The sequence below is a fragment of the Malurus melanocephalus genome, unplaced genomic scaffold (genome assembly GCF_030028575.1).
Source record: "Malurus melanocephalus ecotype Western Australia unplaced genomic scaffold, MMel_1.1 scaffold_247, whole genome shotgun sequence".
Lineage (NCBI taxonomy): Eukaryota > Metazoa > Chordata > Aves > Passeriformes > Maluridae > Malurus > Malurus melanocephalus.
Genome location: NW_026623479.1, coordinates 46,446 through 69,179, shown reverse-complemented (window position 1 = coordinate 69,179; position 22,734 = coordinate 46,446). Strand labels below are relative to the sequence as shown.

The 22,734-nt window shown below is 40.6% G+C and overlaps 3 protein-coding genes across 8 annotated transcripts in view; 2 read left to right on the top strand and 1 right to left on the bottom strand.

Moving 5' to 3' along the window:
• ACSL4 (acyl-CoA synthetase long chain family member 4) overlaps positions 1-11,302 on the top strand; it is a 47,073-nt gene extending 35,771 nt beyond the window's left edge. For all 6 annotated transcript variants that reach the window (XM_057375369.1, XM_057375374.1, XM_057375371.1 and 3 more), the window contains exons 10-16: positions 546-685; positions 1,118-1,290; positions 1,473-1,547; positions 1,775-1,966; positions 2,467-2,581; positions 3,266-3,423; positions 5,136-11,302. In XM_057375369.1, the coding sequence (XP_057231352.1) occupies positions 546-685; positions 1,118-1,290; positions 1,473-1,547; positions 1,775-1,966; positions 2,467-2,581; positions 3,266-3,423; positions 5,136-5,293 (1,011 nt within the window). In that variant the 3' untranslated portion in view covers positions 5,294-11,302. The remainder of the gene's footprint in view (positions 1-545; positions 686-1,117; positions 1,291-1,472; positions 1,548-1,774; positions 1,967-2,466; positions 2,582-3,265; positions 3,424-5,135) is intronic.
• A 23-nt stretch (positions 11,303-11,325) lies between these two features.
• On the top strand, positions 11,326-14,558 carry KCNE5 (potassium voltage-gated channel subfamily E regulatory subunit 5). Its single transcript, XM_057375367.1, has one exon. The coding sequence runs from the start codon at positions 11,382-11,384 to the stop codon at positions 11,667-11,669; it is 288 nt and encodes a 95-aa protein (XP_057231350.1). The 5' UTR covers positions 11,326-11,381; the 3' UTR covers positions 11,670-14,558.
• A 2,842-nt stretch (positions 14,559-17,400) lies between these two features.
• Positions 17,401-22,321, bottom strand: NXT2 (nuclear transport factor 2 like export factor 2). Its single transcript, XM_057375366.1, has 4 exons — positions 22,239-22,321; positions 20,035-20,121; positions 19,238-19,382; positions 17,401-18,335 (listed from the first exon to the last, which is right to left on the bottom strand). Exons 1-4 carry the CDS (start codon positions 22,251-22,253, stop codon positions 18,157-18,159), a joined length of 426 nt encoding a protein of 141 aa, XP_057231349.1. The 5' UTR covers positions 22,254-22,321; the 3' UTR covers positions 17,401-18,156.
• Positions 22,322-22,734: the final 413 nt, after the last annotated feature.

The following is a 22,734-nucleotide window of genomic DNA, read 5'->3' as shown; positions in this document are numbered from 1 at the left end:
TTTGGGTGACCATAAACTTATTATTTTAATGGAAATTAATCTCTGGGCTGTGACAGAATTGTGATGGGTTTTTGTCAGATAATTAAAATTACTGCAACCATGTTGCTCTGAGARTTGAGGAACTCTCTTGGAAAAGGAAATGGTGAAATTAATTTTCTTAGTTCATTTCCTTACACTTACCAATGGTTGTGGATAAAGTACAGCATCAGCACKCCCAAGCATGACACATCTTGAGGGGAATATACCAACCTTTAGCAAAGAGATAACTAAACTTGAAATTAAAATTTTCTAAATCAGTTTGTCCCAGTTTAAGTATCGTAAATTGTAAATAGCTGCAAGCTGTGATGATCTGTAAATTAACTTTAATTATATGTTGAAAGCATTGCACTTGAGCACTGCCTAACCCATGATGTAAACATTTTCATTCTTATTATCCATTCTAAAGGAAGAATAATGGGGGGGATTACTTATAACRTGGAATTTAATTTACTCGTGCTGGTGTATCCCACGTGGTAATTTTCCTTTCTCTTTTTAACACTTTGTAGGAAATAATGGATAGAATTTATAAAAATGTTATGAGTAAAGTTCAAGAGATGAACTATATTCAGAGAACTCTGTTCAAGATAGGCTATGACTACAAGTTGGAACAGATCAAGAGGGGATATGATGCTCCTCTGTGTAACATGTAAGTAGAATTTACGGGCCACATGTGCCTTTTGCCTTGGGATCTGTTAGGACAGTCTAAAAGAATGATATCTGAGCTATCAGTTCTYATCTGCTGGGATAACACCCAATGAGGTAGTCCAAGTTCTTACTGGAAACAGTAAGATGTTTCACAGTAATGACTAATCTTCCAGAAAGCTGACTGGTTCATTTTCATTGGTTTTCTTTTTTTTAGTGATAAAATTGGAATGTTTGTTTAGTTAAGATACGGGAATCTGMCTCTCCAAGTATTACACAAGAGGTAACGGGTTTGGATTAGCCCTGCTGTCCACCAAAAGCTGTGAATCAGTTAATTGTTAAGGCATTCCGCATAGGAAGGAAGGAAGAAGGTTTGTGTCTTTTTATGGAAGTGAGCTAAGTGAATAATTTTTAATGCTTTTTGCCTTCTTTCAAGACTGTTGTTTAAAAAAGTAAAGGCCCTGCTGGGAGGGAATGTCCGTATGATGCTTTCTGGAGGAGCACCACTCTCACCTCAAACACAAAGATTCATGAACATCTGTTTTTGCTGTCCWGTTGGTCAAGGTTATGGACTGACAGAAACATGTGGAGCCGGCACAATTACAGAAGGTAACCAAAACATTTGTGAAAATACATAATGTAAGTTATAGAAATGTACAAGGGCTTGGTGATTTTTAAWTTTTTTTTAACAAAAAGCTGTAGTTCTGCAGTAAAGTAACTTGAGATAAGATGCACCCTATTCATATTTCAGATAACAAAAAAAATCTATTCTTTCTTGTTCTCTCTTTAAGTTGCTGATTACAGCACTGGCAGAGTTGGAGCTCCTCTTATTTGCTGTGAAATAAAACTGAGAGATTGGCAAGAAGGTGAGAGTAGTAATTGTTTTGATTTCAGAGTAATTAATTTAGCCATTGCCTAGCTGGTTTGTTTGCCTGTCTGCTTAGCTAAGAGTAGCATATGAAGTAATTGTTCTTTATCTTTGATAATAGTAATCAGTTAGTGTGCTTTAACTTCAAGCTGAAGTTTTAAAATATTTCCCTGGCAGAAGGATATACAAGTTAAAAATAATTGTGTGGGACTTTGTTATTTTCAGGGGGATATACTAATAAAGACAAGCCTAATCCTAGAGGAGAAATTATAATTGGTGGACCCAACGTCTCCATGGGATATTTTAAAAATGAAGAGAAGACAACAGAAGAGTTTACCACTGATGAGAAYGGTCAGAGATGGTTCTGTACAGGAGATATTGGGGAATTCCATCCAGATGGGTGTCTGCAGATCATAGGTGGGCCTCAGTTTTTGATACCTTAATAGATTACAAGATACTGACTAACTACAATTATAAACATGTTATTAATACTGTAGGCTTTGCCAGGGCTAATCTGCTAAAGGTTACCTGCCTAYAGAATCAGCGTAAAACACATTTCCAAAAGTCCTCACTGCTGTAGTAAATTTTTAGAAGTGATGCCRTTTCCTGTGACAGTATCACTGTCTAAATTTAGCACGTGGACTTTAAAGAATAAATGTAAGAKTAACTTTTGTATTAATTACAAAGCTTTAAAATCAGTCCTTTCCTACAAGATRTGTGACAAAAAGTGTAATACTRTAACACTTTTCTTCAGAAGTCTTTATAAAATGGGCAGCTRTTAGCCACTTTAAAATTTATCTGTTAAGAGTCTGGCAWWRSMMMAAAWYRRWWYMWWAWWWKKKKKSMARWKRRKYYKKKGRAAWGSYKRARKTTWAAWKRAAMKRRSYTTKRWTTTTTTYCCYTYCCCTGACTCCTAGATCGTAAGAAAGATTTGGTAAAGCTGCAAGCAGGAGAATATGTATCTCTGGGCAAAGTAGAGGCAGCACTGAAGAACTGCCCATTGATTGACAACATCTGTGCTTATGCCAAAAGGTAAGAGTGGTATTAATTTAGAAACTCTCTCCAGAGTAAACATGAAATACAGGCTCTGATCCACTTCTCTGATGCTATACTGTAGTTTTCCATGGTTTCCATTGAACAAGCCCCTCTACCAGAGTCCAAGTTACAAACAGCATCTCTGAAGTAGCACAGGTTCCCAGAGTCCCTAAAAGCTGAAGAAATTACTGCTTTTCTGTTGGCATTTCTCCTATCCAAATACACTTGTGTTCCATCCCGTCTCTAAACAGGTATCATTATATTTAGCATGTGTTTCGGCTTTCTGTCAGAACACCAGTGAAAAGTTAATCTGGACACTTTGCACTGATCCAGAGCTTTCCAGTGAGTTTTGGAAATGGCCCTGGTCTCTCTCCCTACATGAGGAGCAACTGTGGAGAWCTGCAGAACTCCAGGTCCAGCTGGGAATCTAAACTGAGATGTGCACAGGTGAAACGACAGCAAAGCCAGATTGTGATCACCCCTGACATTACAAACCAGTTCAGAATATCTTCTTGATAAGCCCATAGATGTGAACTCTTAATGCACAAGAAGGATCCTGTACAGGGGAATAACTACAGTTCAGAAAGCCCTATGCATCTGTGGGTCCAGCAGCAGCTAATTTATACCCTGCAATGAAAGGCTTGACTTTTTTTCCCTTCCTTCTCTTGCCACCCTATGTAGTGACCAGTCCTATGTGATCAGTTTTGTGGTCCCTAACCAGAAGAAGCTGACAGCACTGGCTGAGCAGAAAGGCATCAGTGGAAGCTGGGTGGACATCTGTAACAATCCTACAATGGAAGCAGAAGTACTGCGAGAGATTAAAGAAGTGGCAAACAAGAGTAAGTACCACAGCATATCCTGCTGGCCATGGGGGCTTATCCTGCAAAAACTGTCAGTTATGCTCGTTAACTGCTCCTCCTTCTTCCAGTTACTCTCTATCAAAACTTAAAAGTTTAATCATAAAATCATTGTGTATTATCCGAGGAATATTGATACTTTTTGTATTTTCAAAAAGATAAGAGTTTTTTTCAGCCGAACTCTAGAGATAGGTTGCTTGTTTAATATGGTTAAAATAAGGTCCAAAAGTGCTGTCAGTTTGGAAGAAAAGTTTCAAGACATTTGCTGGTAAGGAAACTGGTTGAGATTTCAAAGTGTCTTTTTCCCYGTACAACTTTGTTCCCTACAGCTTTGAACAACCACAGTCCTTGTGGCTGTAATGGCTTAAAAGCTTGCTCCTCCTTGCTCTGGTACTGAACGATCAAAAGCATCAACAGTCCTTTATGGGACAAAAAAGTGAACAAACTCACTGGGGAAGAAAGTCTAAAGCACTTGGCACTTCATACAAGAAATCAGTACAAGCTGGACCTAAGCACACGCTGAGCACTTCCTCCTGAACTACAGAGAGGAGAATCTGCCTTTTGAAAATGAGAAAACAAGAACAAAAGTCTTGCCTTGAAAAAAACAAATCAATCCTTAGGTTTTGGGCTTGGGTTTAAACATTTTAATCCCTGGTGTTTTTACCATGAATTGGGGAAATTACTATCCATATAGCTTTGTGTACTTAAACCCTTTGCTTATACATTCTTTCTGCCTTCTAGATAGTAATCTACTATTGAGATACAACTAATTTATGTGAAGTTTTTTGCAGAACTACTTTAAAGAGGTATTTCTCATTCTTAGCAGAGCGTGATGTACCTTCATCATAAGCAGGCACACATGTGAGGCAGCAGCACTCTGAGGCAGAAAAGCTCCCGGGTCCCGCTTGTGCTGCCGCCCAGAGGCTGTGCTGGAATTCAGCTCCGAGTCCATGTCAGTGGATCCCATTCCCAGCCTACAATGCCGATAGCGARCTCCATCCAGTACTGGGCACAGCAGCAGCTCCCGGTGCTGCTCCTGCCCTTTCCCTGAAGCGGTTCCGTCTCCTCCCTTGCTCCACCCTCTCTTCCCCGTCTTGGGCTGTTGCTGTGCAACAGAGAGAAGCAGCCTTGGTTGCAATGAGGCTGTGCATGTGCCAAGCCACTGCTTCCARCTGAAGGGAAAATAAGTGGCTAATGTAACAAAAATACAGAGAAGTCCCTTTGCTTTGAACTCTGAACAAACTTTTAGGAAGGAAAAATATAGGAAATAAACATTCAACCAGGTGACGTGTACAAGTTCTTAATTATAATTTAAATGTGAAGCACATCCAGCTAGTTTGAGTTACCTTAGTTATTCCTCCATTCCTGTAACAAAGAAATGTAGATTTCAGTGTATCCTCTTGTGACAGAAGTCTCAGARGTTCAGGTTAGTCAGTAATTTGTTTCAGGCTTTAGATTTGGCATTGTCACATCCAATACAAGGTCTAAATAGASAGTTACTAGAGTATTTGCACACCAACCAGCATTCAGCATCGGGACAGGGTGGAATTTGCCTGTGGCCCTTCTGTAAGGTCATTAACAGGACACCATATTATACAAACTACAGGGTGCTGACCAGATTTTTAGGGAGCTTGAATTAGTATTTCATTTGGCTTTATAATCAGTCATGCTTTTCTTTGTTCTTGTCCCTGCAGTGAAATTAGAAAGGTTTGAAATACCCATCAAGGTCCGGTTAAGCCCCGAACCGTGGACCCCCGAGACTGGGTTAGTAACAGACGCTTTCAAGCTGAAACGGAAAGAACTGAAAAACCATTACCTCAACGACATCGAAAGAATGTACGGAGGCAAATAACCAGCTCTGCTGTCCAGGCAGTTGTGCAGATGGTTCCTTCCCATGCCTCAGTTTTGGATGTCTGTGTATACTGTAGATATCACACATTCAAAAAATACACCAAATGGAAGACTGTAGTCTCTATCAAGTGAAACYGAGAATATCTTAGACTCCAAACTCTTAATTATTAGCAGATTGGACATTGATGGTCTTCATAGAGTTTTSTGTGATCATCTCCAGTTTTGAGACAGACATCATTATGTGAAGCAGTATGACCAGGTAATTTTATTATTGTTTCTCTAGCATATTCAGACTACTTACAACTTCTCTTTAACTCATGCTGAAGTCTGACCTGTATTTCAAAGAGGAAGAAATAGTGTAATTATGATGATTCTTCTGTCATAATAAGACACTTAGCAAAGGAGGGAAAAGGAGTATCTAATGTCTACCYTTGTCCTTTTAAAAACAAAACCAAGACAACAGTAATAGTCAAGAACTTGCTAGAGCTCACTGATGATGCACTGCTTGAGAATGGATGGATTCTTCTGCACATCAATATCTTGAATATTTACAGTGCCTACAAAAGAATAGGAAGTACACTTACTGAAGTAAAGGTGAACTGAAAAGCTTTCTAAGAACAAGTTATAAGAAAGTTCACTCAAGAGCATTGAATTAACTATTTCCAACTTCCAACTCACCAAATAGGTTTTTTATTGCCACTGCATTTTAATTCAAGCAGAGCTTTCCACTGAACACACAGCATAAAAGAAAACAAAGACTTGCAGTGCCCTGGGGTGCTGATGACAAATCAGTGCCCAAATGCAGAACTTGCATTTGGACTGGGAAGCAGCTGTGAAACGGATGGGCAGTGGTCTMTAAACAGTCTTGAAACTCAGAGGAGTTTTGGTGGGTTTTTTTTGGAGAGGTGGTTGCTGGTTTTGTTTTTAAGGCACTGATTCTCTAGACCTTCCCATACAGGTGAGTGCTGGTACAGGTTACCTGGACGTAACTTAGAGGATCAGGTTTTAGATGTTTGCATTCCTCTGTGGAAGGTATTTCCGTTCACCTTTTAACTGTGGTAAGCATGACAAGGCAACCAGAAACCAACAGAAGTTTCCCTGTCTAGTCTTGTTTTACTTACAAAAAAAGTAGTCTGTGGCCAGGGAATCTTTGTTTCATGGAAACTTGTAAAAMGGGACAAATCACTCTTTACAGAAATTCATTATAAACATGTTCTCATTAACTGGAAGTCATAGATGTGAAGAAGGAGGAAGATATAATTTAATAATAGTTCATCATTTTGTGTGCCGAATCCTGTACTGTGTCTTCTTTTGAATTGTAACTGAGCTCCTGCATCCCTGCCAGCTCTTCACACTTGAACCATAAGTGCTGTAAAAAGTGGAGGCTCTTGATACTGTTCTACTTTGCACTTTCTTAATCATTTTATATATGTTGCTTACATTTTGTACAGCTGTGGCCCTCAACTGCTCTATAYTGCAAATTCATTTGAAAGTATTTATAGATTTCTATTCATAATATTTGTGTTGTGTATATGACGGTTAAAAAGAAAAAATATTTGGTATTGTCACTGTACAGAAAGTAAAAGATTTTGTACATTGCTTCTCTTGAACACACAAGCTTGCAATTTCAGGACAARTTTTTCCTTTTCTGCATGTATATGTATTTTTTCCAGTTAAAATAGACTTGGGCAAAAATAAATCATGGCTCTATACTCTTCAAGTAAACCATCCCTTCTTCCTGGGGACCAACTCAGACTTCACCATGCATAATTTTCTCTGGCTTGTCCAGAACACTGCCAGCRCACCTTCCAAGAGCCCCGAGGGGAAAGGGAAAATCTGGTACATGAAGCTGACAGTATCAAGTTGTGCATGGAACAAGAGTCATTGAAAGGAACAAGGAAATAGGTTTTCTAAAAAAAATTTTTAAGACATGTACAGTTTTGTTTTTTTTTTTGTCAACAGGAAATACTTCCTGTATCCATGRCAACTTTTAAAATTATTTGGTCCTGGAGCCATGTCACCAATTTTTCCATGTTTTAAAACTGGTCATTATTAAATAGCCTTTAGTCATCCTGTTGGTATGACAAAAGTGAAATACATGCAAGAAAGATACTTACACTCAAGTCTGTCAGCAGGTTGTAAGACTATTTTCTTTAAGCCATGAATGTATTTATATGAAATGTATTTTATCTTCTGTGTCTTGGTTGACTGAGGATTGCTATTTTCAAAATATATATATACACATACACAATGTTAACATTTCAAAACGTGGAATACAACTTCAGTGGCTCAACTAGTTTGTGTTTGGAAGATCTTTGTATATTGCACARGTTGTCTCTCGTTACTGTTCTGTGCCTCACATTCTGTCTGAAAATGAGTCTACCCTACAAGGACTTCTCAAAAGCAGCAGCAGTGACTCCATGCTGCAGGTAATAAAAACCAAGCATCCTTTGGGCCTGGTTTTCCRTGTAAGGAATGAACTAAAGGTGGATATGCTGCAAAAGACAATTTGCTACACCATCAGCTTTCCAACCATTTTTGGAGAAAAGGAAGGATTACATCAGGCTACCTTCAAATAAGGGGATTATTTACAAATAATTTGCAGTTGGGCAAGAACTTTATCCTTCATTTTAATGAATTCTAAATCCCTTTTGGGACAGAGCTTGTGGAGGGGGAAACAGAATGAGCAAGAATGTAAAAAGAAGGAACTAGAATGCAGATCAAGGGATAGTATATCACTTCAACATTATTATGTGATGATTGCAGGTGTTAGAGATGCTGTTTATCTTGTGCCGGGCTGAGAGGACATACACCATGGGCCTGAAGGGCRAGGCAGAGGTTCATGTACTGCTGACAGTTCCAGAATGCTCAAAGTAGATGCAAGTTCTTCAGAAAGCAGCTTGAGAATTTAAGTCTTGAGAAAGAAGTTCAAAGAKAAACAAAACCCAGTTTGGATATATCTGGTGTAAGATTATATATATATTACCTCAAAAGACRTAATATCTCCAGAGAAAGCCAGAATGTAACTGCTACAACAGTGGGACTAGAAAGCTTCAGCTGTGAAGGAAGATTAGAGTTGTTTAGCTGGCCTGAGGAGGAATGGCACTGGCCAAGAGCTGATTAACCTTCAACTCCCTGCAGTTACCCTGCCAAAGGCACAAAGAGCTGCCTCAAGAGACAGGGGAGGACCAGGGTCTAAGTTTGCTCAAAGTGACATGGATGATTTAGTATTTTAAAAGAAACAGGATTGTTAATCAATTCTTCTGCTAAATACTGAACTAATGGCCCAAGATCTCTGCCACTGAAAGTCTTCAGAGCCTCAGAGGCAATGACCTTTCAACAAAGCCTTTGAGGAACAGCCTTGGCACAGACCCTTGGGTGGGGCTGGCAGGGATCGCTCCCTGCACACAACACAACAGGCAGATGTCATTAAGTGGCTTGAAAAGGAAAAAAAAGTGTAAACCAGGAGAACAAGGAGTTATTCCCTTAGGAGCAGGTGAGGTGGTGTTTAACCACCCCATGCAATCAGTGCCCTTGACAACATTCAGAGCATAACATGCAGGGTGCTTGCCTGCCGGCTCCCCTAGCATGAACTGCAATTCCCCACACACTGGCAGGCTATAAAAGGAACAGAATGCCAGTTCAGAATGTGGGTCACTCATTTCCAGTAGAAAGAAAAAAAAAAGACCAAATCTACCACATCTCAGAACAATAGCTTCAAATAACTRTGTTGTATTCTAATAATAAATTAGTGTTGTTCTGCAATTACATGCAAAACAGAAATAAATTCTTATGTATTTTGATGTGTTGGGGTTTTGTTTGTATTTTGGCTTTGGTTATTTTTGTTTGTGGTGGGGCTTTTTTCTTTCTTACTGAGCCTACCCAATGGGGCTAAGCTCTATTTACATGACAGTAAATCAATTTTCCTTTTGAAGGTTAAAATTTACACACTCAAAGCTTAAAAATAACAAATCTGGTGCTTTTTTTGCATAAGATGGTACAAAGGTGATCTACAAAATGCAATCAGCAAAACTTGCAGTCACGCTTACATTGAATTACAAACAATACACAGAGTAAAGCTCTGTGAACTTACTTAGATGAATAAAACACATTTCCAGTTAACTCAGTGCTGCAAAGTAGGTTAGTGATTGCTTTTTAATGTGATAGTATTACATCAGCCATGGAGGACCAGGACTGACACATTTGTACTTAGCCTGTCATTTTTCACATAATGTGAGTTCTGAAAAATGCTACTGGGTGCTGTAACAGGTTAAATCTTGCTATACCTTTAYTGGGGAGAGACATGTTTTAAAGAAAATCAAACCCATTCTAGACTGATGAAGTGTTATAATGAAGCTGATTATCACAGGTAATTTATCTAAAACTGTCTTTGGTTGGAAGTATRTAGCCTTGATATTAGACCAGTGCTAATTAATTTAGACAAACGGAGCTCTGGGCAGAGTGTCTGACCCTGACAGACCTGCACTTTTAAAGCAAAAAATAGGTAAAGCAAAAAGAAAAAGCAAAACCATGCCACAAACCRTTTACTTCCCCCCTTGTTCTCCCATTCTGAAACACCAATAACCTGGTTAATGGTGAACACTACCAGAGGTGCCACACATGCTGATCTCTGCATTTACCCTCACACGTCTCCAAGTAKAGAAGTTCAACCACCACCTCTGTGTTACCTCTGTTATTTCTTAGCATGCAGACCCTGAGCAGGAAATGCCCATCATTCAGGACATGGCCTCCTATCATTAAAATGCTGAAGCAAGGTGGTGTCATTTAAGTTTTACTTTTTAAAAACACAGGTAAGAAAGACACTTCAGTTTTAAAAAGTTCTGGACTACTTCTGACAGGTCAGTTGAAATTACAACTTCACATGTTCCATCCCTGGGAGGTGTTTCTGGGATTTTTAATTGTTTTAAACAACAAACCTAAACTTTTCCAGCTAGATATAAATCAGCCTATTATTTATGGTGCTCCCTCAGGGAGTGAACATGAAGAATGGATCACTGTTCTCTATAGATGCCTGTCCTGCTTTACTTGCTGTCTTTCAAGTCAAAGCAAACAGAGTCTCTGCCAATGAGCCCATTTCTATGACGTTTAATTAGGGTCATTAAACCAGGACCCCTCTGAAACCATGTTCAAAACAAAACACCTGTCCCACCTCCCGAAACAGCTTATGGCAACTACTTCCCAAAGCCTTTAACTACTGTAAATGCTGGCAAGACTGTGAATCTCTAACATGCAACTGCCAAACTCACATGTATGAATAATGACAATTGAAATTAGAGTTACCAGGTAAACAACGTGGGGGCAGGGATTTTAAAAGACCGTTAATACGGGCACAGAGTTTTACGAGGGGAAAAAAATACATGAAAATTCACCTGCCTGTTGCAGCCTCAAGGCTCTCTCCAGCACAGCCAAACTGGGAACCACCCAGAACTCACCTGGTTACAATTACCAATTGTTTTAGTGACTCCAATTAATYCTGACTCTGGATATCTGACCACCACAGCTGCTGCTACTCAAGTTCTAATACCCCACCACTCTTCCTTCCAGACTGCCTTGCTTTTTCTGCTACGATCCCCTCAACAGCAATCCTCTGGCAGCCTGTCCAGGGTCTTTGCTATTGACTGCTCTCGTTTTGTCAGCTGGGTGCTGTTCTCGTGCTGGAGATTTGGATTAGATATTAATAAGAAATCCATTACTGTGAGGTTGGTGAAGTCCTGGCACAGGTTGGCCAGAGAAGCTGAGCGTTCAAGGTTGAATGGGGCTTGGAGCAATCTTGTCTAGTGGAAGGCGGTGGGGCTTGGAAGAAGATGAGCTTTAAGGTCCCTTCCAACCCAAACCATTCAGTGATTCTATGACAAGAACCAGCTCATTCCTGCCTTTATTTTAGCAGACCTGCATTTCTTAAGCATGAAATATCTCGCCTATTCGAGGGAGTCTGCCAAGCGGTGTCAGTTCGCACCGCTCCGAGCGGTTCTGTTCCGTTCCGTGTGTTCCCCGCAGCAGCATCCCCGCCGAGCTGGGCGCTGGCAGGGCCGTGCCCGGTGGCTCCACCCCGCAGTGCCGGTGCCACCATGAACTGCAGCGAGGCGCGGCGGCTGCCGGCGCTGCTCGGGGCGGTGCTGCGGGAGCTCCGCCGCGCCGCCAACAGCAGCGCAGCCCCGCCGGGCCCCGGCTCGGCCGCGGGGGCGGACGGCTCGCTCTACATCCTGCTCATCATGATCTTCTACGGCTGCCTGGCCGGGGGGCTGATCCTGGCCTACACCCGCTCGCGGAAGCTGGAGTCCAAGCACGACCCGTACCACCTGTACATCGAGCGGGACTGGCGCCCCGGCGGCCCCGCCGAGGGGCAGCGGCTCTGAGCGCGGCGGGAYCGGCGGCCGGCGCTCGGCAACACGAAAGGTCCGTCCTGCGATGGCAGCGCTTCACTGCCCTCCCGCCGGGGCACCACGGACAGCGAGAGACTGCGGTGGATAAATTGTACTTGTGCAGTGGCATGTACAGCGCTCTAGGCTTGTGCGGTGAGAGCTTTCTTCAACTCTTAGGATCCATTTGTATTGCTCTTCTACAATAAATACGTGCATTACATACTGCAGCCTTTCWGTACTTATAAGRGGCTTAAAAAAGGAAGGAGAGTGAGTTTTTACAAGGGCCGGTGATATGTCAAAGTGGAACAATTTTAAACTGAAAGAGGAGAAATTTAGTTTAGCTGTTGGGAAGMAATTCTTTAGTGTGAGCATGGTGAARCACTCGAACAGRTTGCCCTGAGAGGTTGTGAATGCCCCATCCCTGGAAGTGYTCAAGGATGGGGACCTGGACARCYTGATCTAATGGTGGTACCCCAACCCMTGGCAGGGGGTTGGAACTAGATGAACTTTGAGGTCCCTTCCAACCAATACTAGTCTATGATTACTTACGCACAGAGACCTCTCTCATCAATCATATTTAGATCTAGTTTTAAATCTTTTTCTTTAAAATCTCTTTGTACTACACCTTGTTATCTGACCAGTGCTATTGGTAGCATTTAATGAAATGAAAAGTAGGTCCATTATTGCTGTAGGATGCTCCCTTCTGTCACTCTGAAGCACTGACAGCTGTCATGGATTGGATGAGTCAGRTCTTGTTCTGTTAAAGTAAGATGGGTTTGGATTACGTGGAAGCATTTCTTGAAACAAAAAGACCTTAGAAAAAAGCACCAGCACTGTGGCTTTGATGATGCACAGAAACTTCTAAAGGCATCGAAAACATCCTTACACACAGAGAGATGTGAAAWTCCAAGAGTATCTTTGTGTAACTTAAACGTTACAATTAAACCAACATACAGCATATGCTTTCTACAGAAAAAAGCTAGGCTGGCAGAGGTTGTTCTAGATGTTCTAGCCACATCAGTAGYCTGTGCCTTCTTGGTTTGAGTTTGGAGTAAGGTTTTTTCAAAGATTAATGAACAATTCTAAGGAAGAAATGCTGTCACTAGGAAAGCTGCACTATACAATCCAAATTATGATCTGGATTTTATCCAAACCACACTGCTGGGAAAAGAAATTTTGACATTGACTTCAAAGGAGGGGAGAATTTCATTATACACTTAAATTTCCAAACACTCATTAATATTTTTTCCAACAGAAAACAGTTGTCTTGTATTTGGCAACAACTGCATCTTGCTCTCTCTACTAACCTTGTGGGGAATCATTGTAAATTGAACACCTGAAGTGATGAGTTTAAAAAATAAATCCTGGAAAGGACTGGCAATTACCAAGTCAGTGTTGTCACTGCAGAAAAACACTGAAACATSTACAGTCAAATTATAAAGTATCCTTCAATATCATACACTGTGAATACCCAGACTTCCTCAAAATTTAAAAGTATGGGTAGGAGAAAAAATTCAAGTTCCAGAAACAATTTCAATGGGAGTATATACCACAGTACCATTGCTAGCATTGTATCAGTAGACATATGTGAAATCTTTAGCTTACCAAAGAAAACGTAGTAGTATCATGTGGGAAAAGGATCCATTTCTCTTACTCYCCCAAACTGCAAAGTACATGCAACACACTGTATTTAGAGCCTAACTAAAAACAAGRGCTGCTCATGTGAAAGTTTGCCCTGCATTACATAGTTATATGAAATAAGGAAAGCACAAGACCTCCTGCCAAGTAACTAAACATCTAATTATCTGCTGTTCTGTCTGTACCTTTCAACACCTGATCAAGGTCTCGGTGAACTGTAGTAATTTGTGATTTACATCAGTCCATCTGTTATTATAGTTACAGTTCAACCAGCTCTTTAAAGAAGGTAACACCACTGTGCGTTAAGACACACCAAAGTACTTGAAACACTCAAGAATTCATATTGTGGCACACAGAGACCTTGATATACAAGTATTAAGCCCAGCGGCAACAATGATTTCTTTTTGTTTTAGTAAGTTCAATACACTGTGTACTGGTTGGAAATCTTGAAAAACCACAAAGCTGCAAACCCAGTGGGACTGAACTGAAATAGGCTGCAAGACAAAAATTAGCCAYTGCAATTCAACACAATTTTGCCATCAACAGTATATTCTGCAGCACATGTATTACTGATGCAGGGCAAAATGGCCAATTAATATCTGTAATCCATTAAATCACAAAAGATAACAAGTTAGATTTATTTATATTATTAAACCCAGCCTTCTGAAGGAATAAGCCCGGCTATTAATGTCCTACATTTCTGCAGTTAGGAACAAAAAGGAAAAGCTTGCTTTTCTAGGAAGACTTCAATATTCTTTTTGTCAGCTCAGAGACCATTTTGAAAGAGCAATCTCTGGATTCACTTTCAACATACCTGCAAAAACATCTTCTGATTTGGGCTGATTTGTTTTTCCCAGCGCTCATAAACCTTTACACTGCATCAACTGTAACAGTCTTGCTCAGGATCATTACCAAGAAAAACTGATTGCAAAGCCTCATTGAAATCTTCAGCTTCAAACACAGCAAGAATTTTCCAATGTATTTGGAATTGGTTCCAGAGTACATTTCTAGAATAATACCTGTTTCCATACAACTGCTGACCTTGCATGAGCATATTCATCTTTGCAGTGTTAGCATTTAAAAGCTSCTGTCTACACTAAGCAAGTGTGTGTCAGTAATTCTAAACAGCAAAATAAAGTCAATAAATCACTGGCGTTATCACAAAAAGCATTTCTCATTTRAGTGTTTCATTTCTTCTTAGAGAAACAGCAGAAGCACAACATGTTCCCAGTAAAAATATTTACAACCCAAGGATTTGGCTCAATTTTTTACTTCATCCAGACATGTGTTGGAAAAGTCTAAACTTCAGTAAATTTTAGAGGGAAATGTCAGTYTGAAATAGATACTTTGGGCAGCTCATCATTTACTGCTTGAGAGTGCTCTTGGCAAGGCATTTGCTGTAGGGTTATACCTGACACATTTTTGCCCAGACATAGAGAGCTTACAGCCAGCCTGTTCCACAGGGCCCCACAGTCAGAACTCAGACCTACAACATAAGTAGTAAAGATAAGGAAGCCACAACTTATTTCTTGCACTTTTAATATCATAAGAACAAGCTATGAAAACTTCTAATAATAAAAAAAAAGGTAGAGTAACAGGTAGGTGGTTTTTGGTTGTTTTTTTTTAAAATTAATCTTACAAGAGGTCTTAAACAATTTCAAAAACTTACAAAATATATTCAAGTGTGGAAAGTTATTTTACTGGTAAAACAGCATTTCTTTATAATGTGCTTTTCTCCAGACAGGGTAAGGAAGCACAGGCATACCAGAACAAACCATTCATACCATCAGAACAAATCCCTTTTCTCCAGAACAGGCATTTAAAATCAATTTAACTGTAGTATGGTGAAAGTACAGAGCAACATAAAAGCAGTGACTGCTGTAGACAATACAGGGAACATATACAAAAGAGAAGATCTCTCAAGTCTTCAGTTGCTACAATTTCATACATGGAAGTGCTTAGCTCTTCAGCTGGCTTTGTTTCACTGACTGGTTGTACATGAGTAACTTGGTCTCAAACAAAAAAATGGAAGTGTTAACTTCAATTCAGTGTTTGGAGAATAGACATATTCATTTTATAGATGTCCACTGTAAATTTTGGGTATTGCAGTACAGTCAGCAATGGTCACACTAAACCAGCTGGATGGGTATGTACCAAACAAATTAAAGCATTTTTGTGTTCTCTTCTGCTAATTTCAGCACAGAATATTAACAAACAACACAGAGCTAGTAAGAAAGATTTTTTGTTTGTGCCATTAGTTACTCCAATGTAAAACCACCAATTGACTCTAATAGCTACATTCTCAGCATAATAAATACAATATTCTGCAAACCAGCATTTTCAGTTACAAAGAGCAAGAGCTAATTATGGTAGTACTGAATCACCCCAAGTGGTCCTCATCGAAGATGATGGAAATAGGCAGGGGTAACTGGCACTTCTCCCTAGCCTGAAGCAGTTGTCTTCCAGTGATTTCCTTACATTCCCCTGGATATGCATACCAATCCCCATTCCAGCTACAGATCTTACTGAGTTTTAACTGGGTTTGTCCAACTAGGCCAGTTAGTTATCTTCCTCGGTCATGTTCCAGGTAGTGGGGTTTTTTTTTTTGGTTTGGTCAGTTTTTTCAAAATTAATTGCAAAAGTCAGACTTAAAAGCAGCTTGCATTTGAATAGCATGAAAATAATTGAGAATAACATTTGATTGAAACATTGCCTCATATATTTTGAATCTCCCAGTCTGCCTAGAAAAAGCTTAAAAATTATTATACAAATTCAAACTTGGATAAAAATATCCAATAATATTTATTCACAGCACAAGCTTATCAGGTACTGATATAAGTGTGTGTTCTGGTGACTGCCTTCAAAGTCCAACGAGCCAATGCTACAGCTGCACCCATTGCTGCATTTTAAAAGGCAAAACCTGTTTTGTGTATGCAAAGCAGATCTGTAACACCACTTAGACAATCAACAGCAAGTTAAACAGCCAGTAGAATACACCACGCCAGTGTCACAGCTCAACAATGCTGTACCAGTTACAGGCATGCTTAGTTATGTTTTCTATCTTGTAAAGGAAATACAAATATATGAACATCACATATTCTCTTAAGAACAAACAGTAATTAAATAGAATGATCCTTTCTTCACTACATACAGAAATAACAATGTATATACAATATTTACAGTTTTCAAAAATTCTGTTCTTGCACTGTTCTGCAGGAATTCAAATTCTTCAGCCTGAAAAATAGGTACACAATAATTCTGACCATAAACAGACTCTGAACAGAGACAGGTTGCTAATTCTAATTTACTGGTGTAAAGACTAGAGGGCTTGAAGAGGAAATAAAGCCAGTCATTTCAGCTAAACATCCCGTTGTTTGTGGGATTATATCGCAAACTACAGATGCTTTAAGATGTTTCACCCAAGTGCGATATTGCTCATTTTCAGTTTTCTCCATKGAAGTCGCTGAACAAGTGAGCTGCAGTTGTACCTGCTTTCAGACTGCTGTTGTTGTTGAAACATGGGTTATGATCAGTTACAAGCCCCCCTCCTGTATTTTCAGTTACAAGCAAGTGTATGCTCAGGGATACAGCCACATTTTAGGTTTGGGTTTTTGTTTGTCTTACTCAGCTTAAAACAGAAATGCACCAGTTTGAAAAAAAGCTGCTGATACTCAAATTTACTCTTAAGTTCCARAGTTAAGATGGACACTCTTAACTTACAGTCTTGAAAAGTGTTTCAAAGCAGCTGGAAGCTTTAAACTACAAATTTAAAGCAAGTCACACAAAACCCCCAGAATCAATAATTAAAGGCAATGTTTAAAAAGAACATGAAAAACACAGTAAAAACCTGCATCAGAGGAAGATAGTGTTAGTGGTGCAGAGCTGCTGTTCTCAACTGAAAATAATGCAAGCACCTGTTCTGAATAACAGTACTGATGAGAAAAATTGAAGGCTTCACAGTAATACACACTTTCAGTGCCACCTTTTGACTACAATGTTTCCTGAAAAGACAGAAAGGATTCAAAACTTGCAGACTTAATAAGGGAAAAATAGTCCAAATCATGTATATGACAGAAATCATATGACCTACTTCTAGGTCACTGTAAGACTTCAAAAGAAAAATAATCAGTTTGAAGTCTTTCACATGCTCGTGAAGAGTTATTGGCACAGGAGCTCCGAATCATTCAGCATGCCCTACATATGAATTCATGGAATAAACAACCAAAGTCTGGGATGCTCAGACCAAAAGGAAACCCAAACATATATAGTGCTTTGGCATTAGAAAAGGTAACATTACCTTTCCAATGAATCGAGAGATTACACATTTGGGAGCTGTATTTGCTCCTTTCACTAACAGCAGAAACCATTGCAATCCTTCCCAGCCTCTTACAACCGGGAGTAGGTAGCTTTCAGAATTCCATCTTAAATGACACGAGCATCTTCTTCAAAAGAGAGAAGATGCTACTGTAAAAACAAACTTTTCAAGTTGAAAAAAAATTACGTTTGGTCAGAATTGTATACGAACAGGATTTTGYGTTCAAACAGCACAGTTTGAGCACTCAGCAGTGGCAGCATAGCTGCATGTAAGGCATTTTAGGAATGATTCGAATACAGCTCACTGCCTTCAGCACTCTACTAAATTCAACTAACATGAGCAACCTCTCACATTTTCAATTTATTACTAAAGCCGTGGTCACTGGAATCAACCCCAAAACATCTGTAGACCTTCCATAACAACAGATGCAACACAAAGAGCGCGTGCGTCCCCTGCGTGGGAACAGCTGCCGGCACAGTGGACTTGTTGGTGCCAAATGAGAGAGGTCACTCCCCGTGCCAGGCCCTGCTAACTGGCCCAGTCCTGGAAGCGGAAGCAGTCCCCGGCGATCTTCCACACGGTGTTGGTGGGGGTGGCCTGTGCGGTCAGCAGGAAATTCTGATTGAAGTAGCGCTGCTTATCCCCGTCAAATTTGACAGTCCCACTTGTCACCACGAGGACTGTTGTCTGGCCTTGAGTAGCTTGTTCTTCACAAGGAGGTATGAAATGATGAAGAAAACAACTCAAACAAAGACTAGCAGGTAAAGAGGCAGGAAATGTACACAGAAGCTTGGTTCAACTGTGGTTACACTGCGCCAGGCTAACAGCTGGGTACAGGCAGGGAAGTGCAGCTCTGGTGCAGCGTTTCTACACAGACAGCGGTGGGTTCACCAACACGGCTTGGCAATGGCTTTGCCATTTTCATCTCCTGCTCTTCATTTTAGAGCACTGCCAAACACCTCCGTTTGTGCTTAGAATAAGCTCTCATTACTTGAGATATACACACATATAGATATTTAGCAAGTTGCATGTACTTTTCCCCCCCRTTATTAGAAATTATATCTTTTCCACAGCAGAGCAAAGCAAGTGTGTTTGACCACAGGCTTTTCCCTTACTTATATTCCCAAGAGTCCATTGGAAGCAATTTATTAACTTCATTTATGTAAGCCTTTCTTTAGCAGTTGTTAATCAGAAATCAAAAGAACTTAACACCTATTCTAGATATAAAAAAATCAAAGTACACACAGGTTAATAACGATTTGTTCCACATTATACTGCAGGTCAGTACAAGAGGCCACTATAGGGGTCTCCCAAGCACAACATAACCTGATAAGCCAGCCTTTTTCCATACATGAMAACAGATCACTTCTGAATATGATCTAAACAAAAAAAATCCTTGAAATATTTTTTTTTCCAGACATGAAAAAAGTGTATAGTTGCTGCATCTCTTGATTTGTGCTTTATTTATGCACAACTTGACATTTCAGCCTTCGGTATTTTCTCTAAGCTTATTCCAAAGGAATTGTTAAGCACTATTGTAATTGCAGCTCTCTTTCAAAAGTTATAAAAAAAATGAAAAATAACTAAGTAAATTATAATACCACCTTACCGTGAACAGGCTGGCAGTCCAACACATTAACCTGGAATTCACTTGATGGCAACATTTCAAAAAATTTATTTAATTCTTCTTGCCCAGACACTGCATTTCCATTCCAAACTAATGTTGCTTTGTCCAAATACAGTCTGGTTAAAGCCTGAGTGATTATGAAAATACAGATTTAGGAAAAACATGTAAACATACAGTGGACARCAAACATAACTCATGCTATGAATTACTGATCTCTTACTTTGATAGATAAAATGCCTTCCTGAAACAGTGGCTCCTTTYAACAATTAGTGCTCCTGACCAAGAATTAAAACTAATAAATGTATTCACCTTAGAGTTGCACAGTGACTCATGTCTCACATACTAATGAGATCCCTTTAACAAAGGTGATGACAGAACTGAACTGGTTGTTAACCAAAGGACTGTGCCACCTTTCCACAGCAAGTTTATTGCTGGTTTTTTTTTTCTTTTTATTTCTCCTTTTTTTTCCCCCTTTTTTTTTTTGAGGAGGAGGAGGGTGTTCACACAACACAAATTATAGGCCAGAAAACTGTAATTTCAGGTTAAAAAAGAGGGAAACAAGACCAGGAACAAGTAAAACGACAGCATCAGACTAGAATTTCCCAAATGTTTCATAAGCTGTGACAGTTTACTTCAATGTGGTCCATGAAGACCRTGAAGCTTGAAGAACAGCTGCCCTGTGCTACCATTGCCAAAAGTGCATATGGTAACCAATGTTCAGGGACTTTCTGTGTAATGAGTTAGAAAAGTGAATAAAAACTGCCAAGACAGCTACATACCCTTCTCCTTTTGTCCATCGTCTCATAATAAATATTGACAAACTCATCTGCAGCTCTACAAGCTTGATCCACATAAGTTTTGAAATCCTGGAGGGAAGAAATTATATCAAATTACATAAGTTATGCAACCCAGTAACTGACTCAATTTCTCCTGCAAATCACTTTGACTGGTCTTTTCCATCCTCACCAAAAGATGACATCAAATAATGTTGAGATTTATTCTAAGCTCCTTTTCTACTTGCAGAAGTACCAGCTGTTAGGCAGGTGACAGTTTCAGCAACAATTTTGAATGCTGATGTATTTATTGTATTTAAATTGYAAATATTTACATTGGAAAATGGGTTACAGCTGGCTGCAGGTAGTGTGGACACTCAAGCATTCAAGATAAACAGTTGTTGCTGTGATGACTGTTCTGAAATAAAGTTAAGGAACAAGATTTATTCATGTACTTCTGAGAATTAGCAAGAACCCCATCACATGCCATCCTAGTCTCATTTTTAACACCCCTTTACATATATAAATATAAGAGAGAGAGAACACCAACATCTGGATGTATTCCTTCCAATAGTAATCATGCCCACAAGTCAAAACCAAACACTTCTCCTCACACCTCATCATTTTCCTTACATCTCTCTACTTTCATTCATCCCCAGGTAACAACCTTTGTAGTCCCAACACTGCACTGAGATCCCACTGGGTTATTTGCTCAGTTTGTTCAGCTCTTTGGCCCTTAATCTCTTACAGACCTGAACTGGGACATGCTGGAAAGCAGATTCTGAATTTCCTGCCCATACATCCATAAACCTGCATTTGTTTCTCCTACGATCATTTGTTTAAAATGCTATTATTTATCATTKTTCTACTTCAGTGTTACATTCCCAACATACTCTCATTCAGTACCTGCACTCAATCAGTGCTGAACAATTTCACTGCTTGTATTTTCTTGGCAGTTTTTACTGAATATGCACTAGAACCACCAGAAATTGCTCCAGTATTACCACAAGAAATATTTATAGTCAGAGAAAGCTCCATTTTGAAAAGTAACYAAGGCCTATCAAATGATCCCTGTTTATTCAACAAAGCCAAACGTGTTACTATGCACTATCTTTTTCTCTCTGSCTGCAAGGACACGAACCTGCCCTTCATGTTCCCACCTTCCCCAGAAAATTCTGAACTCACAGACTAATGCCAAACRAATGTGACAAAGTCTTAAAGACCCTGTATCCCAGAAAATGCCCAGAGAAACTCCAAGGCACTGGAGGCAAGAGTGTCAGTCCAGCCCCTGGGAATAGTGAATGCAGCTGTGCCCGTTGTGCCAGCGAGAGCAGGGGACTGTGAGCCCTCAGCCAGCTCACACTGCACACCAACCCTTCCCAGACAGCACCAAACATTCCCTTTTAGCTCTCAACAGATGGAATGGGCCTGAGCAAGGGCACTGGAGAAATACCAGAAGTCTGGAATGAGTTGTTGAGGTATCTGCCAGAAGTCTAACACGAAAAAACCTCTGTCGGTTTTGACCAGTTTTTACAGTCATAATAAGTAATCACTGTTTTAAACTCTGTGAACAATTTAAGATGGAATAAACTTCTGGAGGTCATCTGGTCCTAACCCCTTTTCAAAGCAGAACTGACTCCAAAGGCTAATCCTCTTTCCAGGTTGTATCTGACAGCTCTGGGTCTGGTGTCCCGACTCCTACCACGTTTGTACATCTCCAAAGATGGGGCTGGTCACAGGTGCTTCGGGTTTCAACATCCAACCACCTCCCTCAGAAAACCTGCTTCCCAGCATTTAACAAGAAAGCCATAACTGAAAATAAAAAAAAACCCACCCCAAAATAAACTTCTTCAAGACTCTGGCGGCAAATCCAAGCAGCTTTCCCACCTCCACGGCCGATGCCGACGGCCTCACCGAGCCCCTCTGAGCCCTCAGGCGCTGTACGAGGACGCTGAGGCCGCAACACACGGACCCCGCCCCGCCCCGCCCCGCGGACCCTCGCACGGGTGAAAGTGACCCTGCCCGCGCCTCACGCTGAGGCGCTCCCGCCCTGCCCGCCCCGTCCCTCATGGAGCCGGAACGCTCCCGGCGGCTCTCCCGCTCTCGCACGCCCACCCTCTGACACGCAGCACCCTCCCGGAACGCACAGCCCGCGCTCTCCCGGCGCCACGCCGCGGTTCCCGGCGGTTCCCGGCCCGGCCCGGACTCACCACTGACGCGGCCATGGGGCGGCGAGGCGGGAGGGCGCCGGAAGTGCCCCGGCCCGCCGCTTCCGGCCGCGCGTCCCYCGCCGAAAGCGTTCCGCCGCGCCGCGGTGCCCCGGAGAGCGTCCGCTTGCAAACCGCTCCGGCTGCCGGCGGGGCTTTCATTCCACCGTCACTGTTWCCAAACTTTCAAATCATCGCTGCTGGGAATCTCCCCGAAGAGCTGATACACAAAAAATTAATTAAAATTGTAATCGCARTTAAATCGCGAATAGGATTATGTATTTACCTTTTGGAAGGAGTAATTCTTAGAAGTGACTGCTTTAGAACTTTAGTCACAWTTACTCAAAATATCTTAACTAAAATATCTTTAATAAAGCACARATATATCAAGATTTCAGAAATGCATTCAGCCATCTCGGTTAAGCCATATTACCATTTGTTTTCATCTGTTGATTAAAATCAATTAAAATTGGTAATAAAGCATTGAMTATTTTCAGAA

What these genes read in the sequence shown, in the direction of transcription:
- KCNE5 (XM_057375367.1), top strand. Translation starts at nt 11,382, where the DNA reads ATGAACTGCAGCGAGGCGCGGCGGCTGCCGGCGCTGCTCGGGGCGGTG.
- NXT2 (XM_057375366.1), bottom strand. An exon ending in CGATGGACAAAAGGAGAAGG is followed by an intron (nt 19,383 to 20,034) that starts GTATGTAGCTGT and finishes ATAATCACTCAG; the next exon opens with GCTTTAACCAGACTGTATTT. An exon ending in GGACTGCCAGCCTGTTCACG is followed by an intron (nt 18,336 to 19,237) that starts GTAAGGTGGTAT and finishes CTCCTTGTGAAG; the next exon opens with AACAAGCTACTCAAGGCCAG.